The sequence below is a fragment of the Grampus griseus genome (assembly GCF_964374135.1).
Source record: "Grampus griseus genome assembly, chromosome: 1".
Classification (NCBI taxonomy): Eukaryota; Metazoa; Chordata; class Mammalia; order Artiodactyla; family Delphinidae; genus Grampus; species Grampus griseus.
The window spans coordinates 108799537-108825463 of record NC_139017.1 but is presented as its reverse complement, the minus strand read 5'-3'; the positions used below and the strand labels follow the sequence as shown (position 1 = coordinate 108825463).

General features: G+C 39.5%; 1 protein-coding gene across 1 annotated transcript; it reads right to left on the bottom strand.

Annotated features, from left to right (window-relative positions):
• Positions 1-15773: 15773 nt before the first annotated feature.
• Positions 15774-24154, bottom strand: LOC309833932 (UPF0690 protein C1orf52). The gene is made up of 3 exons (XM_082672496.1): positions 23852-24154; positions 23013-23211; positions 15774-16530 (listed from the first exon to the last, which is right to left on the bottom strand). The coding sequence occupies exons 1-3, from the start codon at positions 24125-24127 to the stop codon at positions 16457-16459; spliced, it is 549 nt and encodes a 182-aa protein (XP_082528622.1). The 5' UTR covers positions 24128-24154; the 3' UTR covers positions 15774-16456.
• Positions 24155-25927: the final 1773 nt, after the last annotated feature.

Sequence of the window (25927 nt, the reverse complement as noted above, 5' to 3'; positions counted from 1 at the left end):
TTATGTAAGTAATACAGTTTAACAATCAAAAAACAATATACAAACATGTAAGGAAGAAAGTAAAAATGACCTGAAGTCTCATCACCCTGTCTGAGATAACTACAGTTAATATTTTGGTGCTCATCCTTTTATGCATCTCACTTATCTATATATAAATTTATGTAAATGGAATCCCATACATGCTATTTTTATTATGGCACTTAAAATTCTTTTTTAAAAAATTGCTTCTTTGGTTGTATTCTCATCCCAGGGAATCAATATAAAAATACGGTATGGGGCTTCCCTGGTGGCGCAGTGGTTGAGAGTCCGCCTGCCAAGGCAGGGGACGTGGGTTCGAGCCCTGGTCCGGGAGGATCCCACATGCCGCGAAGCAACTAGGCCCGTGCACCACAACTACTGAGGCTGTGCGCCACAGGTACTGAAGCCCATGCGCCTGGCACCCGTGCTCCGCAGCGGGAGAGGCCACAGCGGTGGGAAGCCCGCGCACTGCGGCGAGGAGTGGCCCCCGTTCGCCGCAGCTGGAGAGGGCCCGCGCGCAGCAGCGAAGACCCAATGCACCCAAAAATAAATAAATAAAATAAAGTAAAAAAAAAAATACGGTATGGATATGTTCTTTTCTTTCCCCACATTCATATGATCAGATACATTTATGTTGTGCTTGTATGTTTGTGTGTGTGTATGTGTGTTTATAACAGGCATTTCTCTGTATTTCATCTGTCTTATCTAAACTATACCATGGAGATCCCTTCAAGAAAACTGGTATAGCCCTAAACACATTCTTTTTAATGACTGCATTATTCTTCCATTGAATGGATGAACCTAATGCCTAAGTTTTACATTTTTTCCTAATGGCAAACAAGGATGCGATAAACATTCTTGTACATATACTCTTTCATACTGGTGCTTCTATTTAAGTGGAAAAATTCTTCATATGAGTAGGATTGCTAGGAAAAAGGTGTGTATATTTTTTAGTTTAACTTTGTTTTCCAAAATACTCTATCACTTCACATTTCCACTAGTAATGTGTGAGTGTGCCCCTTTCCACATATTCCTGAAAGCAGTAGCTGTTATCTCTCTTGATTGTTGCCAATCTGCTGTCTGTAAAGGGATATTTCATGGTTACCTCAATTTGCAATCCCCTGACTCCTTATGAGGCAGACATCTTGCTATCTTTGTCTGTGTTTAGTGGCCATCTTGGTTTTGCTGTTACATGAATTGGTCTTTTTACATTTTGTCCATTTTCCATTAGGTTACCTTTTTTTTTTTTTTTTCAGCTTTTGTATAGTAAAACTCTTAACCCTTCGTTTGTCACATGCATTGTAAATATTTTTCCTAATCTATCATTTGTCTACTGAATTTGTTTGTGGTATTTTTTCCATACTATATATATATATATATATATATATATATATATATATATTTTTAATATTTGGGTAGTTATCTGTCTCTTCTTGTACAGCTTCTGGGTTTCCTACTAAAGGACTCTCCAACCAATGTTTAGAGCCAAATTTTCATTGTTACATTTTTACACTTAAATCTCAAATCTGTCTAAAATGTACTTTTATATAAGGTAATGGTCGTACTTTTTATTCTACCTAATATATAACGAGGTGTTTGTCAACAATACATGTGAAATTGGGACTTCCCTGGCAGTCCAGTGGTTGAGACTCCACCTGCCAGTGCAGGGGGTGCGGGTTCCATCCCTGGTCAGGGAGCTGGCATCCCACATGCCTCTTGGCCAAAAAGCCAAAACATGAAACAGAGGCAATATTGTAACAAATTCAATAAAGACTTTAAAAATAGTCCACATCAAAAAATATTTTTTAAAAACCGAACAATATATGTGAAATAAATCGTCCTTAATCACTGAATTGAAGTACAACATTTTGCGTGTACTAAATTTCCATATGCCCTGGGACCAAGGGTGTATTCAAAATATAAACAATCAAAACAGCATGAACACAAGCCAGTCAGAACAGGTGCTGTCTGTAAATCACTGCTACAGGGACACCATTCAAGCCAAGTGGACAGCAGTCCTGTCTTGCATCTATTTCTGGGTTCTCTATTGTCTATTCAATGACTTATTGGTCTATTCCTATGCCAGGATCATATGGCATGATTTCTAATTTCAGAAATCATTAGATTATTAGAAATAATCATCAGAATAATAATAGTTAACACATATAGGACTATGTGTCATGTGTAATCGAAGAACTATATATAAACTTGTTTAATCCCTATAACAACCTTTTAAGTGAGGTGCATTAAACCATTTTACAAATGAAGAAACTGAGGCCCAGAGAAGTTAAGGAACTTGCCCAAAATAAGAAATGAAGTCGGAATTCAAACCTAGGCAGTCTGACTCGAAAGTCAGACTTTCTATGTAATAAAATGCATTAAAAAATCATCTCAATACAATCAGTCACAAACTATAATAGCTTTTCCCTACACTACCAGTGGCTCTAATCATAGAACCTCCATATTAATCAGTCCTGGAACTTTTTTTTTTTTTTTTTTTTTTTGCGGTATGCGGGCCTCTCACTGTTGTGGCCTCTCCCGTTGCGGAGCACAGGCTCCGGACGCACAGACTCAGCAGCCATGGCTCACGGGCCCAGCCGCTCCGCGGCACGTGGAATCTTCCCAGACCGGGGCACGAACCCGTGTCCCCTGCATCAGCAGGCGGACTCTCAACCACTGCGCCATCAGGGAAGCCCCAGTCCTGGAACTTTTTTATCTCTGTATGTTTGTTAAAGAAATAATTAAAATTTCTATGTCTTAAATCACCTTTAGGAATTTTAGTCATGGAGATTTCAAGCAAGGGCCTATAGCAGTAGAGAGATGGTGGGCACGTTGACATTTCAATTCAGTTCAAAGGCTTAAGTATTTTGCATATTATGGTGACTTGGTCATTACCTGTTATATTAGAAAAGGATAGGTAATGTATAGTGTAGTCAGTGTCAATACAACGAGATTTATTTCTCGTCCCATATGTCCAATGTGAGTAGTGGGAAGTCAAGGGTGGGAAATGGACTTACTCTACCTAATCCCTCAAAGATCTAGGTCAATGGGGGATTCATCATTGTTTGATGCTGCCAGCTCAACCAGGGGTTTCAGGGGAAGAGAGACCAGGGAGAATTCACATTCACTCTGAAATACATTGCACCAGATGTCATATATATTACTTTGACTCACTGCCCCTTAATGAGAACTAGTCATGAGGCCCTAAATGCAAGAGGGCTGGGAAGTATAGCCCTCTAGGGTTCCCAGAAAAGACAGGAGAACTACACAGGGCAAAGAGTAGAAGTTTCTTGCACATCCAATCCCTCACCCTGCACAGGGATTTCAATCTTTTGTGATGCTTTTATCTGTTAATTCTTTAAAATGATGATATAAAGCATATAATCAGAATGTGGATAAAACTTGTTCATACAAGTAGTATTACAGTTGGGATTTATATTCTTGACAAAGGTCATAATAACAATAACAACCACAATGATAAAAACTACCATTTATCGAGCATTTATTATTAGTCAAGAACTTCTCCTGGATTATCTCACTTTGCGAAAGATTTCCTAGTATTATCTGAATTTTATAGATGAGGAAGTGAGGCTCAGACAGCTTAAGCAATTCACCCAAGGTCACAGGTGGTGAGGGGCAGAGCCAGGAACTGAAGTTATGAGGGCTGAACCCAAAGTCCAGGTCTTATCCATTAGGCCACAGAGTAACACATGCATCACAGCTGTGCCCAATGGTATGCTCTCTAAACGCAGCTTTGCTTCAAAGCCTCTATAACCCTTAAAGTAGCAAAATCAGGCTTTGATTCACATCAATTAGCACTGGGGAGCTTCTTAGAGATTATCTAGAACAACCCTTTCGATTTTCTTGAAAAGAAACTGTGTTCATTAGGATAAAGTTAAGCCGCATAGTGGCTTAGAAAAGAAGTTTCTTTTTCTCTCATGTAACAGTCTCAGTGTGAATGTGCAGGTCCTCAGGGCAGCTTTGTTCCTCACTGTCACTCAGGGACCCAGGTTCCTTCCACTCCTGTGCCTGCTCCCAGGGCTCGTCAGCAAAGCCGGGCACCACATCCCACTTCGGCCAGCAGGGACAGGGGAGTGAGCATGCATGAGTTACAGGGAGGCTCAGGCCTCCAAAATGTTAATGACAGCTCACAGGGAAAGATAAAGAAGACCCAAAGGGCAGGGACGTGTGGAGGATGAGAAGAGAAAATGACATTCCTTTGTTTTTGCAGTAGGAGGAGAGATGATGGGCTCAAAGTAGGGAATTTCATCAGCCAGGCATTAAAAAAGTATACATCAGAGGACAAAACTGCTCCCTGCCTTTTCCCTTTCTCTCCACTGCTGTCATTACTGAGTGTACTTATGAGGGAGGAAAGCTGGGAAAGTGTTAGAGAGCCAGCACTTCATCGGTCAGTAGAAAAGACTGAAAAGTGGGCCATGCTTCTATCCTGAAATTACTCACTGGGATGCTGAGACTGAGAGAGGCTGGTTAATGGAACTTTCAATTTAGCCATTAGTTAATCAGAAATATCTTTTGCTTGTTTTGTACTTTTAATTAAATTAAAAATTTAAAAAGCAGGTGATGCAGTCACATTGTTTGAAAATCTAAATGATAGAAAAAGATTTACCCAGAGAACTCTCCCACCTCTATCTCCATGCCTATTGTGAAAATGCAGTGGACAATTAAAGACTTCATTCTGGCTATTATGGTAGAGAGAATGTTCATTAATGAGGAATGTCTCAAAGAAAAGGAAGGTGGCTGGTAAACAAGGAGTCATCCACAGGAATCTCATGGGTGTTCCAAGGAAGGATGAAGATGGGCCTTATTTCAGACAGGAGGGCAGTCCTTTGCTGGTTGCTGGAACACAGGGCTCAGGTAAAGTTCGACATTGTGACTGTCTACCCCAAACTTTCCTTGCCCCCTTATAGGTGACTACTTTACAGGATTAGTATTACCTTATACTAACACAGGTAAATATGAATATATATTCTTTTTTTCAAGACTTTTTTTTAAACAGAAGTTTTAGGTTCACAGTAAAATTGAGATAAAGGTACATATATTTCTCTTGGACCCCGTGCCCCACCACATGCATAGCCTCCCCCATTATCAACATCCCCTACCAGAGGGGTGCATTTGTAACAACTGATGAACCTACAATGACACATCATAATCACCCAGAATCCACAGTTCACATTACAGTTCACTCTCGCTATTGTACGTACTATGGATTTGGACAAATGTAAAATGATGTGTATCCATCATTACAGTATCATACAAAGTATTTTCACTGCCCTAAAAATCCTCTGTTCTCTATTCATCCTTTCCATTCACACCAACTCCTGGCAATCACTGATCTTTTTATTGTTCCCATAGTTTTGCTTTTTCCAGAATGTAATATCGTTGGAATCATACAGTTATTTTCAGATTGGCTTCTTTCATTTAGTAATAAGCACTTAAGTTTGTTCCATGTCTTTTCATGGCTCATTTCTTTTTAGCACTGAATAATATTCCATTGTTTGGTGAATATATATTCTTAACCTTCCCTTTCTTACACAGAAAGTAAAAAGTAGGATAGTATATATACCTTCTGAAAATTCCTTTCTCAAATTTTACAGTGTATCCTGGATATCTTTCCATATCTATACAAAGAGCTTCTTTACTATCCTTATTTTTTCCTACTGCATACTATTCCACTGACTGGATACATCATAGGTATTTAACCAGACCCCTATGACACTAATTTACTTCCAGTATTTTGCTATTATAAACAATGTTTCAATAAATAGTCACGGATATCATGTACATATTATATATGAGATATATATATATATATATATATCTCATATATACCATATTGCACATGTGTAGGCATATCTACAGGATCATTTCCAGAAGTGAGATTTCAGGGTCAATCAGTAAATGTATTTGTAATTTCTATAGATTTTGCAAAATTGCTCTCCATAGAGTTTGGATCATTGTACCTATTACCTGTGTTGTATGAGCATGCTGTGTCTCTGTGGTCTTATTAACAGAGTGTGTTGTCACGTGGAATTTTTCCAATCCAGTTGGTGAGAAATAATATCTCCTAGTAGTATTAACTTGCGTTTATCTTAAAAATATCTTTTAGATTCAACAACTGTGTTGAAAATTAATTTAGAAATAGACTCTACTGAAGCTACTGACCCCTTGAGTAATCAATGATCAACCCCCATCCCTGCCCCCACTGGACCTCCTCACCAGGGTAAACCCAAATGAGTATTGTCATTCCACATGGTGGAGAGCAGCATGTCTTCAAGCTTATTCCGCAAAATTTACCAGCTGTCCTCAAAAGAGTTCTGCGCTCAAATAAGTTTGAGACACTCGGGCCAAGAAGGTGAAGAGGGTTCTCCATTGAACGGCCCCTCAGAGGCTTTGTAACTGTCAGGTTCAGGGTGAATCTCTAGGAGGGAAGAATGATAGACTTTGTCAATGGAGCTCTTTTTTTTTTGAGAGCACATGCAAGTAGTTTTCTTGGAACACACTTCTTGTTTAGGAGGTTGGGTTGTATTTATACCTAGTCAACGGCCAACTCTGAAAAGTGGTTTTAGTTGTTTTATAAAATAAAAAATTTCTATTGTTTTCTTACTATTTTTTTTTTTTCTAAAAATTGAGGAAGTGGGGGTGAGGATCTCAGTTAATTGAAGGTTGTTAATACTTGGATTAACTGAGATACAGGAATCAGAATGTGGACTTGGTGAGCTTCCCTCAGGGCCAGCCCAGGGAAATAAGGACCTTGGTAACCTGCTCTGTACTAGTCCTCTTTTCTCTTGGCTGCTTTGCTCAGTCCCCCATCGAAAATAGGCTGGCAGGAAAAGCTCTGAAAACTCATTTGCTCTGAGATGCTAAGAGTTTCTTTTTTATTCAATTACTCATTGAACAATTTCTAAATTTATTGCTTTGTGCCGGATCTTTGAATTTGCCCCACAAGAAATGTAAGGCCCTGCTGGCTTTGCAGCAGCCCCTAATCCAGTTAAGAAGATAAGATATGCCAGCAGTGAGGTAACAATGTAAGTGTGATTAAGTGACAAGATGAGAGGCAGGATAAGGTTACTTCTCCCAGGGAGCTCCTCTCTTGGGAGTCTGCTGTTTAACCCTCTGGTAAAGCTTTACTGGGAGCTCCCATTGTGGAATTTCCCCAATTCCACAAGTCACGATAAGGAGGCATTTTCTTTCTGCCCTTTTTTTTGGGAGATGCTCCCTGGCACTCTCCCTTAGTTGGTTGGCTCCGGGTGCCTCCTGCAGTGGGGCAGGCCAGCTGCTGTGGGGAATCTGAGAAGCCTGGTCGGCCTGAAACCAGAGGGTATTTCTTCAGTACCTTCTGGCTCCACCCAAGGTTTTTCTCTGTTAATTGCATTAATATTGTCAATAATGCAGAAGTGGGGGAGAAAAGCTGAGTCTGCTTTATTTTTTTCCCTCAGTCCTCTTTTCACTTCCAAATTTGTTTTTGTTTTTTTAAATTTATTATTTATTTATTTTTAGCTGCATTGGGTCTTCGTTGCTGTGCTCTGGCTTTCTCTAGTTGCGGCGAGCGGGGGCTACTCTTCGTTGCGATGCGCGGGCTTCTCATTGCGGTGGCCTCTCGTTGCAGAGCATGGGCTCTAGGCGCGCGGGCTTCAGTAGTTGTGGCTCACGGACTCTAGAGTGCAGGCTCAGTAGTTGTGGCACACGGGCTTGGTTGCTCCGCGGCATGTGGGATCTTCCCGGACCAGGGCTCGAACCGCATTGGCAGGCTGATTCTTAACCACTGCGCCACCAGAGAAGTCCCCCAAATTTGTTTTAATTCGTGTGGCCACCAATTCCTTTTGCTGAAGGCAAAATAACCAGGTTCTCAGTTTGAGCACTGGTAAGTGGCTTTTTAAAATGTGAACAGTTTTTTGGAGCATTCTAAAAGGAAACGTGGTTTTTCAGAGCACCTAAAAAGAGGATGTATTAGAAATGCCAAATTGCTATTATAAAAAGCTGGCTTCTGGCAAGGGACTTAACATTTAGGACTTTCAAGGAGATGTACAAAAATTTTGAAAACACTTGTTTAAATGTGGTCTCAAGAGTTTAGGAGCACAGTGGGGGAGGGATGGATTGGGAGTTTGGGATTAGCAGATATAAACTACTGTATATAAAATGGATAAACAACAAGGTCCTACTGTATAGCATAGGGAATTATATTCAATACCCTGTGATAAATCATAATGGAAAAGAATATGAAAAAGAATGTATATATATGTATAACTGAATCACTTTGGTATACAGCAGGAATTAACACAACATTGTAGATCAACTATACCTCAGTAAAATAAATTTTTAAAAAACAATGAAAAAAATAAAGCAATAATGATAACAGAAAAAAAGAGGTTAGGAACATTAAGTCAAGCAAACTGGATAACTTTACATATGACTCCATCTTGAGTTCTTACTCACAAAAGTAGTTCTATAGTCAAATACTACAACCAAATACTTAATTACAAAGATGTTCATCTTAGCGTTATTTATAGTGCTGAAAAATATGGACATGATATTGTTATAATAACAATAAATAAAGATAAATAAAATAAAAATTAGGTTTTTGAGGAATTCTTAATGGAATTGATGCTTAATGTTAAGTAAAATATTAAATATCTATATTGTGTAGAATATGTACACATATGCATAGGAAAAAACTCTAAGAAAATATTGTATATCAAAATGTTAACTGTGGATTTCACTACTAAAATGATTTCTCTTTTGTTTTTTCCAGAACTTCTACAATGAGCATGTATCATTTTCATAATCAGAAAAATTTTAAATGAACATTACTATTATATAGAATTTATAATAGAATTTATAATAATGTATAATATGAGAATGAATTAAAACAATGTGATAAATATAATGAATTGTTATTGTATTTTTGGTGTAAACATTGTTCCTGTCCTTGAAAAGACTAAATATATTTGTAGTAAAAAAAAGCTTAAAAGTTTTTGTTTTCTGTGCTTATGAAACATATGGACTTTTTTCCCCTTACTTTTGGCACTTATGTGAGGCAATTGAAAATCTATTCTCCAATTTAAACTCTTGTACAGGCAACACATTCTCAAAATTTAGTGCAATAAAGTTGTAATTTCTCTTAGAACATTAAAAATAAAATCTGTTCTCCATCATTGTTTATCACATTTTCACAAATCCTTGTTGGAAAAATGAGTTGAAATCATGGTAAATGCTAAGAAAATCTAATCCTCCTTCAACTAATTCTCCTGGGCTTAAAAAAGAAAAAAATTAATACTAGGCTGGGTGATCTAAAAAAAACCTTCAGGGCAAAAGATTAAATTAGGAACTTTAGTTTAGCTACCTAGCAAGACTGATATAGGATAGCCTTGCTACTGTTACAGTGGAAACAAAAGTGGAAAAAGAATAGAAAAACCTAAGCAGCTCATAATTAGCCAAAGCAACCAGATGAATTCAGCAACTTCTAAATAAGTTAAAAATACTCAGAGTCCTGGTCAAATTATCTAAAAAAAGCCACTTACTGTCTAAGGTTTGAAGTCAACATTTCTAAGTTGGCGCCAGAGGTACTACCTGGCAATCCTATTTCTTTAAAAAAGCATCAAAATCTTTTTTTTTTTTTTTTATACAGTCGCTGCAGCAAGGCGGGGGGAGCCTCTTTCATGTTGTAGCAGTGAATTCCAAGTGCTTCAGTTCAGAATTAAGTCACTTACCTCAAGGGTTCCGGACAGTCTGGAACCCCCAAAGTAAACCCTTCTCCTGGGTGGCAGCTTGGTGTACAGAAAAAAGACCTTAAAAACGCAAAAGCACCCTACAAATGTAAGGGCTTATTATCTTTCTTTGACAACTATGGAGCAGTCTAGAGAAATTAACCCTCTCATTTGTTAACCTCAATAACAGGCTTTAACAGATCTGTAGCCCAGGATGGCTCAGATAATTGCTCTAATTAGTTTGGTATGGAGGGAGGCGGGGCAGGGGGATTTGGAGCTCAAGTAATTAAGCCTAAATTAAAAGAAAAACAATGAAGAGTTTATGCCTTATGGATTTGACATATGGATTCCAAATGTTATGGAAGAAATTTTACTGCTATGCTACCTCTTTTAGGCCACTTTTTGTAGTTAAGGAGAGGACTGGAGGGGAAGGCCTGAAGGCAGAACATGGTAAAAAAGAGAAGGTTCCAATGACTGTGTGTGTGTACGTCTCCAGATTGAAAACTAGCAAAAACTAGCACCAGGGTCTTAAAAAATCCCCCTGGTGTGGGTGTTATTTCTGAGTTGGCTTGCTTATAGCTTTGCTGGCAGACAAGTCATTTCCTTAGTTGGAAGTGATTGTTTTGTTATTTCATTGCAGTTTTTCTCAGGAATTCTAAATGTAAACTCCACAGTCAGCTGGGGAAGTTTGCTAGAATTTTGGTCCCATTTAGAAATGGAGACAGGTAATTATGCCAGGAATAGAGCTGCACTTTTACTTCAATGATATGTGCCAAATCCTCTGTTTCTTCTCCTTTTTTCAGAAAATGGTAAACACAGGGAAAGGAACAGGACGAGTTCCAGACCCTAGGTACCAAATATTACAGACATACAGGAAATGATTTTTCAAATCCAGCCTGTAAACCTCTCATTTCATGGGCTTGCCTGTGAGCCTAGAAAAGAGAGGAACGATCACAGAGGAGACATTCCCATGTTCTGGGAAGGCTGTACCAGAGGACCTCTGGAGGCCTTCCCATGCCCTGGTGCTATGACTCTAAACTCAAGCCATAATTTGAAATGTTAGAGAAAACAATGAAATTTGAGGCACAATTTGTGGCTTAAAGCTATCTTGCTTTGCTAAAAAAAAGTAGGCTGAGGGCTTCCCTAGTGGCCCAGTGGTTGAGAGTCCGCCTGCCGATGCAGGGGACGCGGGTTCGTGCCCCAGTCCGAGAAGATCCCACATGCCGCGGAAAGGCTGGGCCCGTGAGCCATGGCCGCTGAGCCTGCGCGTCCGGAGCCTGTGCTCCGTGGCGCGAGAGAGGCCCGTGTACCGCAAAAAAAAACAAAAACAAAACCACTCCAACTATGTGATAAATAAGCTACTAAATCACTGAAATTGCCATCGGTCTTCTTAAAACATTTATGCACTGACTTTCCTTTTACATTAATCTGATCCATCTGAAAGATGTTTCTGGTGTATTAAACAAATGCTGGGCCTCCAGTTAGTGAACTGGTTTTGTATTCATTAATTCTCCAAGTTTTTGTATTCTGAGTGCCTTCTAGGGCTAAGAAGAGTCCTTGAGTCAAATACACACCAATCTATTGACTCCAGGGCAGTGAGGAAGGAACCTGGAGCCAGTCGGCCTGCCTTTCCCAGCTCTCCCACCTTGAGCAAATCACTTAACCTTTCTGTACGTGTTTTCTCCCCTGAAAAGTAGGGCTAGCACCTACCTCATCAAATTAAATGAGTTAATACATGGAAAGCGCGAGAACAATGCCTGGCACATAGTAAGTACTCCATAAATGTTGGCTATTTGTTTAGTACTGAGCATAGGGAAAACCAACTTTCAGGTGCAGATACAGAGATAAATAGAACAAGGTGAATAAAGGTGGGAATACTTGAACTGCTTCTTGGAGGGAAAAAGGGAGGTTCACTAAGCAGATGGAGAAGGGCCAGGCCAAGCAGATGGTACAAGTGAAGGCACAGAATGATTAAACTCAATGGTGTATCTGGGGAACTGTAAATAATTCATTAGAGCTGGACTAAGAAGTGTGTCAGAATGAGGGGAGAGAAGCCTCAGGATTTACTGACCAAACCCACATGATGGGAAGGAAGTAAGGCAGAAGGCAGGTTTCTGGGTTGACTGTGATGCCATTAACCAGAAACAAATTATAGGAGGTGGTGTGGGTTTTGACTCGATGTGTTTGGTTTTGGACATACAGTATGTGAGGGGACTTTGAGACCCAAGCAGAAATGTACAATCGGATGCATAAATTTGGGGCTTTACAAGAGCATTTTGGTAAGCATACAGTGCAGGGAACCATCAGGGTTACTGATTGTGGTAGCCATGAACTTGGCTGACACTGTCAAGAACCGGTGTAGAGAAGAGAACAACGTAGGGTACAGTGGCATCTGAGGGCAGTTGGAAGAGAGGGGGCCAGAGAGAAGAAATAAAGAGAACCAGGAGAACACAGGACCCTGGAAGAAACCAAAGGGGAAAAGAGTTTCACATCAATTAGGATGTTTTTGACGGAAAATGACACAACACTTAAACTGGTTTAAATTCTCAAGATTTATTGGCCCATACAACTGAAAACACAAGCCTCGAGAGGATCACCCATAAGCCCAGGTGAGGAATTCTTACCATCAACACTTCGCAGTTATATTGAGTGCTACTATGTGCTGGCACTGTTCTAGTCAATGAACAAAACAGGCAAAATCCCTCCTCTTCGGACTGTACATACAAATGCTTCTTGTTACCTCTCTCTCTTTTTGCATTAAAATGCAAATGCGATACCTGAAATTAGGAAAACCGTGTAGAGGGAGATAGAGAGAACTTCAGAGTGCTATGCAAAGTTCAAAACATTTGCTGGGAGCATAACGCCTTTTTGTTGGAATGTCTGAACTTCTGCACTAAGTGATAATGGAGGTATGAAAGCAGTTCACTATGGATATGAAACGCTAAAATCCAAAATACCACCAATGATATGTTTTAAAGCCCAGTGTGGATTTAAATGTCACCGTTTTTAACTTATCAAAGTTGCTGGGTTCACTCAGATACCTATAAAAATAATTACATTTTCAAATATCCCCAGTGGGGCTTTGTTTCTAACTGAATTGTATGGCAATATGTTTTACATGTAGGTCATGTCCAAACCTGCATTGCTACATTCATATTTTAATTAAAAGTACATAGTTTGCAATAAAAGGAAACCTCACTCTCAGCCATTATATCCAACTAAGCACTATCCGTTTCTCAAATCAGTGTCTCTTCTCCAATGCCTTAGTTCACTCAGACACTTATCACTCTATTTAGACTACAGCAACCAGTCTTTCTGACTCGACTCGTAACTTACATATACATCCTCCTCATGGCCGCCAATGTGATTTTGCCAAAATGAAGATGAGTCCTTTGTTCTTATCATAATGTCTTGCACCCAAGAGGTTCTCCATAAATTTTGCATGGAACGGGATGCAGATTCTAGCCTGAGCTCTGAAGCTAACTCTTGGTGTATCCGTGTATTGTTTCATCTTGCTGGGCCTATTTTCCATTCTCTAATTTGGAAATGATAAAACCTACCCCATTAGGTTTTTGGCAAATAAAATACTACTATATGATTGAACTCTGTGAATTCAAAAGCACGACACAGCATTAAGGGTTAAGATTAGAAGCAAGTCCAAGTAATATTAGTATCTTAATGGCTACAAAGCAGGGTAAATTTTCTCAGTAATGTTCTTTGATTCCAGTTTTCCATAAAACTCTATAAAATTATTTATACTTTGAATTTTAAAACATGGTCCACGAATGCTTAGTTCTTTTCTCAAATTTTGTCTTTGCGCAAAAGAAGTCCTTCATGCCTGATGCGACCTAACTTCCTTATCTTAAAGATGAGGAAACAATCAGAAATATCAAGTGACTTGATTCTCTAAAAAGGAAGCAACTTGGATAGAGGATTTTCCGAATCTTCATGGATTTTTAGAAGCTCCTTCTCCACTGGGTTTTCACTACCTGAACCAAACAGCGCCTTATCTACAGTACCCACATGGACACTTAGACATGTTCCCAGGACATCTCTGAAGGGGGTAAAAAAAATCCATTCTCTAATGTGGTGATAGATGTAGAGTGACATGAAAGTCCATTTTCCAACCAGGGATATTTCTGCAGAAGGTGAAGCAATCCATAAGCAAGTTCATTTCCCCTTCTGTTACTTGGCCATACTTTGAAAAGAAACCCGAGATACAAATGGCTGAGTCAGACTGCCCCAAAATATTTAGCCTCCTTCTTCCTAAATTCTCTCTCCCACTCCTAAAACTGGCTTGACCTGTACTCACATAGGTGCACATCTTCCAGCAGTTGCTTAATAATCTCACAAGTGTAGCAACTACCTTTCCTGTTTAAAATATCAGAATATTTACCCCCTCCAAGGAAAAGTGGTATTTTGTTTCTCCCCTTCCCAGTTCTGCTACCTTCTAGAAAAGAGGCTCAAAGCACCACTAGAGACCAATCTAGTGATCTTTTGTTCTCTGTCACAAACTGATTGATACAAGATAGGAGTTGAAACAATGAGTGGTAAAGTTAAAAAGATTTTCAGACAGTGGCTTGCTGGTGTTTTTTTATCTTGTATGAGGTTCATTTTCATGCTAGTTTTTTAAATCTTGTAATATTTCAGTAACTTCTGAGATATCTGTTCCACCAATACATTCATCCAGACTATAGATTTTTCCAGATTTGGGAATCACAACCTCATATTTCCATTTCTGTCACATTGGACTCATGCTTTACCAGTTGATGCCACTCCCTAGTACATGATACCACTGCCCTCCCAATTATTCATGTACAAAGATTTCAACCTTAAAAAGTTTCTTGATTTATCAATTATTTCAACTTTGGGATTCAGATACTTGTAAACCTAGAGGATAAGCAGCTGTAGAACTGCATTTGTAAGTTGAAGATACAGTGGAAGCCATCATACTCATGTCCCTTCCTCAATCCACAAAACACTATGACTGGTACACTTTTAATGACTTTTACAAACTTAAATCTACTTGATTCATGTTCTCAACAAATTTTATAGTTTTTCAAATGTTGGTTTCCAGCATGGGGAAAACAATCAGACTGGGGATTTTAAAAAACTGAATAATGTCCTGTTATTAACTCTTGTCTCTTAAAGGCATGTAAGAATCGTGGAAAGACTGACGCAGTATATAACCGTTCTTTTTTATCTTTCAAAATGTTACAAATAACTTCACTGCATTTTGGACTGCAGAAGTCAAATCTAAGATTACAATCTTCCTAAATACCCCTTGTTGATTTTATTACTACATGCAAAGCATTAAAACAGGAGCTGGGTAGAGAAAACACATAGGCGTAGGGTTGCCAGACAAAATATAAGATGCTCAGTTACATTTGAATTTCAGATAAATTTTTACTATAAGTATTTCTCAAATATCACATATACTAAAACATCATTTGTTGTTTATCTAAAATTCAAATTTAACTGGGTATCCCGTAATTTCATTTGCTACATCTAGCAAATCTTTGTAGAAGATCCTTATCTTTGGCAAGCTTACTATTTAACAGGGAAATCAATGATCATAATATAAGGCATATATAAGTGCAGTAATATAATCAGGGGAGAAGATCTCTACTGATTACCACAGAAGAGTACCTGGAAGAGATGGCAACTACAGTTCCTAAAATGACTTTTTTTTCAGTAATTTTTTTTTTTTTTGCGGTACGTGGGCCTCTCACTGTTGTGGCCTCTCCCCTTGAGGAGCACAGGCTCCGGACGCGCAGGCCCAGCGCCCATGGCTCATCGGCCCAGCCGCTCCGCGGCATGTGGGATCTTCCCGGACCGGGGCACAAACCTGTGTCCCCTGCATCGGCAGGTGGACCCTCAACTACTGCGCCACCAGGGAAGCCCTTCAGTAATGTTTTTAATGGTCTTCAGGCCGTATGGATCATTACAGAAATCAGGAGGGCAGAGGAATTTCCCCCTGAGCAAAGATGACTAAATTCTGATTGGCTGAGAGGTGGTTTAGTATGATATTTTTGGAGTTCAAGTGTCCTGAGTTAAATCTCAAATTCATTGCTCATTAGCTGTGTAACCATGGATAAATTAATCTCTATTATAAAATGAGGCTATTAATACCTGCTTTATTAGGCTGAGGATCAGAGATAATATATGCACAAAGCACTTGGAACACAGGAGGCACTCCCTAAATGGTAATACCCACTATCAGAATGTCACATGGCAAAGAGGGTACTTGTCACAAATATTCAAATGTTAATGTTATGCAGTAATAGTAATACTGGTAATTTTATTTCCATGATCTATTTACACTGTACAAACACTGCTGAAAAGCACCCTACAAGTTCACAGTACAATATATTTACTTTAAAAATATACTCCTTTATAAAAGGTTCATAGAACATTGGCATGTCAACATGGGATGAAACTCAAAGCATGTCACCAATTCTGTGGTAGCAAGAATGCTTCCAAGTGTTGTCAATTTCACAATCACAAGTCACCATTTGAGTTTTAAATACATATAAGTTTTAAATAAAAAATGAGTTCTACAGTGGAAGGTTCCTGCACCAAAACTCATTAGTTAATTAACATATACTTTCATGGAGATGTTGTTTCATAATAATTTACAATATCAATTTAATCTGCCAAAAAAATTCATTTCAACAAAGTTTCACAGTCCAAAAATTCTTGTCATTTGTTTTCTATTTTTTCTTCTTTGTTGGTTCTCCCGGTTCTATTTTGCGCTTTTTAGAAGTATGCTCTTCTTTTTCATCATCTTTAAATAGGAAAGGAAGAGTTTCAATCAGTAATATTAAAAAAATGTTAAGCATTAAAATTTCATTGACTCTATACCAAAATCATTATCCTCAACTAATGTTTCTTTCAAAGTTTTCCAATAAAAAAACAAAAATAACTTTCAGAAGTTATTGCAAGTAAATTATAAGGAATTGCAAGTAAAAATAAGGAATTTTTTCAACTGTAATGTTACACAAAATCTACAGTGATCTTTTAGTGCTATATTAAGGTAGCTTAAAATGAGAAAATCAAAATTTGTTCTGATAAAGCTATTCTCAAATATTCTACAGTATATACATGGTGGATATTTAAATATATAATCTACATGTTAAGAATGGAACACATACCGTTCTTTTTTTTTTTTTTTTTTACAAAAAAAGATGTCAATTTAACCATGACATTATGTGTCTATCAGCTAGTCTTTCTCCTCCAATCTGCTTTCCACCCCCCACAAACACCTGCCCCCATCTCATCGCCCCATCCCCAGCCCCACACATGCATTTTGAAGTTAAAAAGGCTTTCACAAGTAGATGTTTCACTGAAACTGTATTTTCAGTTTTGTCCTATGTAGGTGTTCTACATTCTCCCGCTCCTAGGATGGTCAGAATATTCCAATGGCAAGAGAAAAACAGACTTCTTCCCTGCCTTCATATTATGGAGAATATGGGGGGGAGGGGAGAAGAACCTCAAATTAAAACCATGTCCTTTACACTTTTCTATATTATTTATATATTCTATATTTCTATATTATTCTATATTTCTATTTATATATTTCTATTTCTATTTCTATATATTCTATATTTCTATATTATTAGTATCTGTATTCACAGAAAATTTCCAATTAATAAATAAAAAGATTGTAAAACCTGAAACAATGGGCCCTTTTATTCAATTAAAACAATCCAACTACATGTTTCAACAAAACACAGGGTAGCACAGAACAGCTGCTAATCCCCATCTCTCTGAACAAACGAATGGCATTATTTTAAGAACTCCATGTAGATGGAACACACAACATGTAGAAGATGTTATGATTTATAAAATACAAATTTATTTTAAGCACATTACTGAATTTATTGTACTTTATTTTCTCAATCAATAGATACTCAAAGTTCAATAACTACCATGTGGTGGCCTATAAAATATTTTGATGTTGAAAGGGGACTTCATATTAAAAAATTGGGGAAGCCATTGATATCAGAACATAAACTTTTTTTTCTCATTTCAACGTCCCTTTTATTAACAGTCAAAAAAACAATGTCAATTTTATTGTTATTACTTAACACTTCACATTGCAAAAGGACTTTACAGTCATTTTTTACATGTTATTTCTCGATATTCTTCTGATAGAGACTGGGGAGCTCTGTCCTGTTCTTTTTTTTTATTGGATTATAATTGACACACAATATTAAGTTTCAGGTGTATAAACGCAGTGATTCGGTATTTTTATATATTATGGAATAATCACCACAATAAGTCTAGTTACCATCTGTCACCATACAGAGTTATCACAATCTTATTGACTATATTCTCTATGCTGTATATTACATCCCTGTGCCTTACTTATTGTATAGCTGGAAGTTTGTTCCTCTTAAACCCCTTCACCTACTTCACCTGTCCCCCCAACTCCTTCCTCTCTAGCAACCACCAGTTTGTTCTCTGTTATCAATGAGCCTATTTCTGTTTTGTTTTGTTTGTTCATCTGTTTTGTTTTTCAGATCACGAACTCATTATGGGAAAAATAAACTTAAAACCTTAAGCCTTCAATTCCCTTCTGCTAACTACCAGACTCAGAATATTTCCTTTGTTGATGTGGACAATAATTGGTATCAACAGCAGGTAATGCATCTTGAAACACAGCACAGTGATGTTATTCATCTATTTAATAGAGCACTACAGATTTATGTACCCAGTATGATAAAATACAATTCAGATCAACAAATCATCCCAGGAATTTACAAAGCAAAGTTTTAATCATTAATTTATCATGTATACAAAAAAATACTTGTTCTACAAACCAACTGATAAGGCATACAGTTTAAACAAGCCAAGGCCTTTGTTTTTTAATTGGTGCTTAATTATCATCATGCTTGACTTTTGAGACTATTTTCAGTAGTAATATAAAAATTGAAATTACTTTCTAACTCTACTAGAAAATGCAGTGTTAACATATATTAAAAAGACCGTCCTGAGACACTTCTGCTTTTAATCTGTCACTTATTACAAGTTCATTTACTGAATAACAATAAAAACACAAACTACTGAGGTTGGAAAAATATCTTCCTACCAGTCACTGAACAGAAGAGCTAATGCCATCTAGTGATATAACAAGGGATTGTCTTAAAAAAAAAATCTTGAAATGTTCGATCATCAACTTTACTGAGCTTCTTACTCTGTGCCGTATACTACAGATGAACTTGTAAGGAAACAATTTTTATATTATGGAATTCATGTCACTTGAGGTAAACAAGCTTAAATTATTAATAGAAACTAAGGTTCTAAATTCTTAAAAAAAAAAGCATTAGCTACTTTAGTTAGACCTTCAAGATTAATTACATGTTAATTAAGCTACAATAAATATCTAAGCCTTAATCATCTACATTTTACAACCACGAAACAAGTGTTGATAAGTAGTAAGGATTTATGATGAGTTTTGAATTTTTCCCAGCTTCCTTACCTGGAACGAGTTAACTGGCAAAAAAGGCCAAAGGGCAGAAAATGAGAAGGAAAAATAAAAACAAAGTAATTTGATAATCTAAAAATGAGATTTATATTTAAGAGTGTGGAGCTTCTGTGACTTCCCTGGTGGCGCAGTGGTTAAGAATCCGCTTGCGGGGGCTTCCCTGGTGGCGCAGTGGTTGAGAGTCCACTTGCCAATGCAAGGGACACGGGTTCGTGCCCAGGTCCGGGAGGATCCCACATGCCGCGGAGCGGCTGGGCCCGTGAGCCATGGCCGCTGAGCCTGCGCGTCCGAAGCCTGTGCTCCGCAATGGGAGAGGCCACAACAGTGAGAGGCCCGCGTATCGCAAAAAAAAAAAAAAAAAGAAAAGAAAAACAAGAAAAAAAAAGAATTCGCTTGCCAACGCAGGGGACACAGGTTCGAGCCCTGGTCCGGGAAGATCCCACATGCTGCGGAGCAACTAAGCCCGTGCGCCACAACTACTGAGCCTGCGCTCTAGAGCCCGCGAGCCACAACTACTGAAGCCCGTGCACCTAGAGCCTGTGCTCTGCAACCAGAGAAGCCACCGCAATGAGAAGCCCTCTCGCAGCAACTGGAGAAAGCCTGCGCACAGCAACAAAGACCCAGCACAGCCAAAAATAAACAAACTAATTAATTTAAAAAAAAAAGATTGCTCCATCTCCTATTAAAAACAAACAAACAAAAAAAGAATGTGGAGCTTCTAATACAAGATATTTTATGAATTAAAAAAAAAAGGGGGTTGGGCTTCCCTGGTGGTGCAGTGGTTGAGAGTCCGCCTGCCGATGCAGGGGACACAGGTTCATGCCCCAGTCCAGGAAGATCCCACGTGCCGCGGAGCGGCTGGGCCCGTGAGCCATGGCCGCTGAGCCTGCGCGTCCGGGGCCTGTGCTCCGCAACGGGAGAGGCCACAACAGTGAGAGGCCCGCATACCGCAAAAAAAAAAAAAAAAAAAAAAAAAAGGGGTTAAAAAAAGAGGTTGGGAAATTGATCTGTGAACATAGTATGGGAGTTTGAAATGGCAAAAATCACTCCTAAGAAGAAAGGTATTCATTACAAAAAGAAGATAGTTACATTCAACAACCAACATTAAAGTCAAAATTGAAGATTTCAGTATTATCTTTTAATCTTATGATCCAGCTTTAAGCTGGCTGAGCACTGGGGTCCTTTTGTTTTTTGATATTGCCAACATCCACTTTCTAATGGAGGACCATCATATGATCAAAAGGTCAGAAATTACCTATGGGAATAGCAGCATTCTCTCACACATATTTCCTGCTACCTGAACTTAAAAGGCAAGCTGGAAAAAAAGATAATTCTTTCTACTTACTTGTCCTGGTATATAAACCTTGCCTTTTCCACATAGGAACAAAGATAGGAGAGCACCAGCCTATGACACCCTAGATTGAATATCAACTCTAGTGGCCTTATTGCCATTCTTCCCACAGGACAGCTACTCCTCAAGCACTCTCGCTTGCAAAACATCAAGAGACTAAACCCCAGTTTAATATGGCATCATTTCCATTTAAAGATCTGAATTTGAATTCCTATTCTGCCTCTTCCTAGCTGTGTGAATTTGGGCAATTCTTGAATCTGAGATTGTCTTCTTGTCTACAAAACAGTAATAATGAATCATGTATCACTTCTGTACTAGGTTGCTAAGAGTAACAAATTAGAAAACTTGTGTGAAGGTACTATTTTAGAGCTCAGCATTTTCTAGTTTTGTGATCTTGGACAAGTCACATAAGCTCTCATTCTGACACTTCCCTATCTGGTTTCACAAGGTGTTGTAAGGATTAAATGTAATTTATGCAAAAGTGTTTTTTATTAATTATATAAAGATACTATAAAATATGAGGTATTTTTAATGTCCACTTCATTTGGCATGTCCAAAAAGATGCCATTTACTGAAGAGGTACCTTCACTACTGACTTCTAATTCACACTGGGAAGTCAGTGAAAGAAATGGGAAAGCCAGGTAGAATCAAAACTGGAGAGTAATATCCTTTATAGCAAAAAAAGGATACACTTCAGAATGTGTATTGCATTTAATCGTCACATCTCTTTAGTGTCCTGTAGTCAAAAATGTTTCCTCAATCTTTCTTTCTTTGACTTTCATGACCTTGATACTTTTGAAGATTCAGCTAGTTATTTTGTGGAATATCCCTCAATTTGTGCGTGTTTGTGTTCGGCAAGGATATCACCAACGTGATGCTGTGTTCAAGTGACACTCAGTTTTGATTTGTCCTGTTATTTATGATCACTTTAATCGCTTGATTAAAATGGTGTCTGCCAGGCTTCTCCACAATGAAGTAACTCCAAAATGAAGGTACTATTTTTTTCCCATTTGGAATTAACAAGCATTAATTTTGTGAAGAGACACTTTAGATCTGAATAAATATCCTATTCCTTAAAAAAACACAAACAAAAAACCAAAAATTGGAGTAAGAACTCCTACCAGTTTGTTACCCTTTCTCTTGAAACAAACAAAATTCTCTGCAGTTGTAAAATGAGCTAAATAAGTAGCAGTTGTATTATGGGAAGATCAGAAATTTGTTTAACAAAAACAACACACGCTTTCATAAAAATGATAGTCAAAAATATTTAGTCCAATAATCCACTGAATACTCACAACATACTACAAACTGTATTATAAACATAAATAACACCTGGACCCTGCTGTTTAAGGAACTCATCTTCATAAAGCAGATAGACTTATGAACAAAAAATCACATAAAAGGAGGTAAGGGCCATCAATAGCATTAGCACATACAGGGTACAGAGGAGCAAATAATTAACTAGAGGAAGGTAATATTTGAGATTTAGATATTACCAACTCTCTTTTTCTTAGAGTTGGATTTTAAAGGATGAATGAGTTTACCAGCCAAAGAGGGAGGGAAAAACATTCCCAACTAAGGTGGAACATATATTAAAAGGCATGGAACCATAAAATAGCATGGTCTATTCAGTTTTGAATTTTAAGATCTTAAAGTTCTACAAGGGGGCCATCTGAAATGAGGGTGGAGAAAAAGGCAGGGCCTATCATAGAGGGCTCACTCTGCTGCTGGTGAAGGGTTTTAAGCAAGTGAGGCAAGGGGGTAAGTGGGTAAAAGTATGGAAGCAGAGATTACTGTGATTACTTACAATAATGGAATTGTAAGGTGGAATTATGATATTATGAACTAAGGCAAGACAACTAAGTCATTATCTTGTTACTATTGTTAATTACTATGTAGTAATACTCAGTTAAATCCATTTTGTGACAATAATTTTGGCTGTAAAGCACAATTGCTTTAATATAAAATGAAGCCATCAGCACTTCACAACTGCAGTCACAACAAAGAGTTCATGAAATAACTCATGCTGCTTTAATAATAAGGCATCATACATCAATATACTACTGGTTGAGACATCAAAGATTTCACTTTAAATCCTGAATATTTTATGACGTTTCTCAAAAACACATTAAAAGGGAGGGTAGGAGGGAGGGAGACGCAAGAGGGAAAAGATATGGGGATATATGTGTATGTATAGCTGATTCACTTTGTTATACAGCAGAAGCTAACACACCACTGTAAAACAATTATACTCCAATAAAGATGTTAAACACACACACACACACACACACAGCAAAAGACACCCAAAGACCATCACAATCAGTTTGCTAACTGACTAGATTTAAGTTTCACTCATTAAACATCTCGTTCTCTTAAAACTCATCACAGGGACCAAAAGGCATTACCACTGGAGTCTGACTTTCCTTACCTGATTCCACTGTCTCCTCCCCTTCTGGGAGAAGCCTAGCTTTCTTAGCATTCTGTGGGGCATCATCACCATTGTCCTCATATATGTTAGACCATTTTATTGCCATATCCAACTCTGGAGGGGGAGGTTTCTTCTCAGTAGAGTAGGTCTCCGGAGGTGGTACACAGTTTGACTTCCATATTTTGAATTCCTTCGGAGGCTGTTAAGCAAACACATTAAGAAACACTGTGACGAACCGAGGTTCCTATAATCGGTATGGGCACATGCACCTCCCTGCAGTTCGTTTATTCTTCAGGCTGACTTTTTTTTTTCTTTTTTAAGGTTTAAAGACATATTTTTCCATCAAAATCACACTACTGTTAAGTGAAAAGCCAAAGGGTTCCCTATACAAATAAAGCTATTAACTTTTAGTTACCAAAGAAGAATCCAGTCTCAGAGATACTACGCCAAGGCTGACCCCTTCAGGAGGCTGCAGCAGACACTGTCTTGGAGGCAGCACCGCAGGCACTTCGGCATCAAAGGGAAGGGGTCTCGGGGAGAAGCTGCAGCAGGGGGGCGGGGGAGTCACCACCGTTAGTCCTAGCCGCGCGGGGTCAGGGCACCGAGCGCGGAGGTTTGGGTCTCCTCACAAGGGGGCGGGGCTGCGGATCCGGTCTGACACCCACCAGGCTGGGGGAGGGGGCCCGGGCTCCCCAGGGTTGGAGGTGGGAGAGGGTGGTGCGGCATCCCGCAGGGGGTGACTGCGTGTGTGGGGCGGACAGCTGGTCCCCAGGAGGGGACTCAGGAGGAAGGGGGCGGAGGCCGGGACCTAGATCGGGAAACGGGGTCGGGGACCTCACCTCCTCTGGCGCCTTGACGACGTGCCTCTCCCAGTCGATCTGTTTGTTGAGCGGATTGTAGAGAAAGGCCGGGCGAGTCACGCTCCGGAACAGCTCGTCGGGTCCAGGCAGCCGCTTCTCCGCCTTGTTCCCACAGCCGCCCGCCGACTTCGCCGGATCCGAGGCCTTACGACTTGTCTCCTCTGGCTCGCTGTTATCCTCCTCGTCCGAGGAGCCTGAGCTGCTGCTCCCGTAAGCCGCGAAATAGCTCAGAGGATCCTTCTCCTCCGCTGCCATGACGGCTGCGCGCGTCGATCGATGGCTCCGCCGGAAACCGGAAGCCGTGCCAGGGCCCGCCCCGCAGTTGGCCCCGCCCCAAGTCTCGCTGATGGGCCCGGAGTCTGCACCCCCTGGTGGCTGCGCCGTGATACTGCGGCCGGGCTGAAGGACTGGAGGCGGGGCCGCGCACGTCCTCAATCAGAGGTTTCTAATGCTCTTTTCTGAGGACCCCTGAGAAGAGACAGATCCTCAGGCAGTGGTCCAACCAAACTTTCAGATTCAGTAAGAATTTATTAAAGGCACAGAAAAGCTAAAAATTTTGTCTTTTCACCGCCACCTTAAAGCCCTTGCCCAGAGAGACCAGGATTTCTTTCGGATCCTGCTGCATCTCTTCCTCGAAATAAAATTACTCGCAATGTGCTTCCCTCAGTCGTCATGGAAGACCTCTATGGGTAAGTGGACTTACCAAGTCCCAGAGTGAATCCTCTCCTGCTTGACCTCATTCCAGCACACTCTGAACAGCCTCCTTTGATGGAACTTCTCTTGTATTGCATCACACCACTCTGGGGGTCCTCCAAACTCTCTGGATTGTCAGCCTCCTTCCATGCCTGCTTTGCTCTGTACGGCCCTTAAACGCCGGTGTTTCCCAACATATTATACCAGCTTTCAGCCACACTTACTAACAATCTGTAGAGGGAGTTTACAAAGTTGCAAGTCAGACCATCCCTTTCCAGGGCATTAACTACCTTAATGCTTGTGACTCTCAAATCCGGGTCTCCAACTCCAACCTCTCAAGTTCTGGATCAAACCTCCATTTGGCTCTTAAACTTTATGTATGGACATCGTGCTGGGGTCTCAAACACCCACTTAAAGATCAGTAACTTGCCTTTACATATAACTTGCTTCTGCATTTGTGTTCCCTCTCTTAGTACAATAAACGATATAACCGTGTGCCTAGCCACCAAGGGAACTAGAAATCTTTGACTCCTCCTCACGGACTCAGAGGGAATTATACCCAAGTGAAAGCAGTGAAGTTGGTATCAGTGTAAACGTTCACAGGACGCCTGTTCATTTACACGATACACTCACCTCCAGGAGGCAGAGAAGATGTCTTATTCACTCTTTCCCAGTCCCATAGCACAATGTCTGTGAGCTCCTTCCGGGGAGGAGTTGGAGTATGCTTTGTTCATTTTTATATTCCTAGTACCTAGCTCAGTGCCTGTCATTGAGTAGATGATCAATAAGTATTGTGGATTATAATTTATGAGGGTGTAGATCTGTTTCTCAAAAATTTCCACCCAAGTACCTACATTGACAAAGGAAAATGATGGTCCCAAAGTGCAAAGTTTGGGAGCCTCCAAAACCATCCTCAGGCTTGGTAATTTGCTTGAAGCACTCACAGAACTCTCTGAAAGCTGTTTTACTCGTGATTATGGTTTATTGTAGCTAAAGGATACTGATTAAAATCAGCCAAGGGAAGAGATGCAGGGTGCAGAGTGCTGGAGCCTTCCACATGCAGGGCTTCTGGCTGTCTTCTCCCAGTGGAGGTGTAGACAGTACTAACTTCTGCGGCGAAGACATGTGACAACATGCATGGAGCCATCTGGGGAAGCTCACCCGAAACTTAGCGTCCAGAGTTTTTACTGGGGATTGGTCATGTGGACATAGCCTCCAGCCCCTCCAGAGGTCAAGCTGATACAGTATGGCCCAACGCCCCTTGAGCATTAACAGTTTTTTGGAATATAGTGTAATACCCTGAAAATGTATGCAAATGTTATATACTAGTCCCTAATACAGCTCTTTTATTTCAATATACAA

Coding starts and splice junctions, on each gene's coding strand:
- LOC309833932 (XM_082672496.1), bottom strand. CDS start 24,127: ATGGCAGCGGAGGAGAAGGATCCTCTGAGCTATTTCGCGGCTTACGGG. Junction 23,212..23,851: donor TCGTCAAGGCGCCAGAGGAG/GTGAGGTCCCCG, acceptor TTTGCTTAACAG/CCTCCGAAGGAATTCAAAAT. Junction 16,531..23,012: donor GGAGGAGACAGTGGAATCAG/GTAAGGAAAGTC, acceptor TCCTATTTAAAG/ATGATGAAAAAGAAGAGCAT.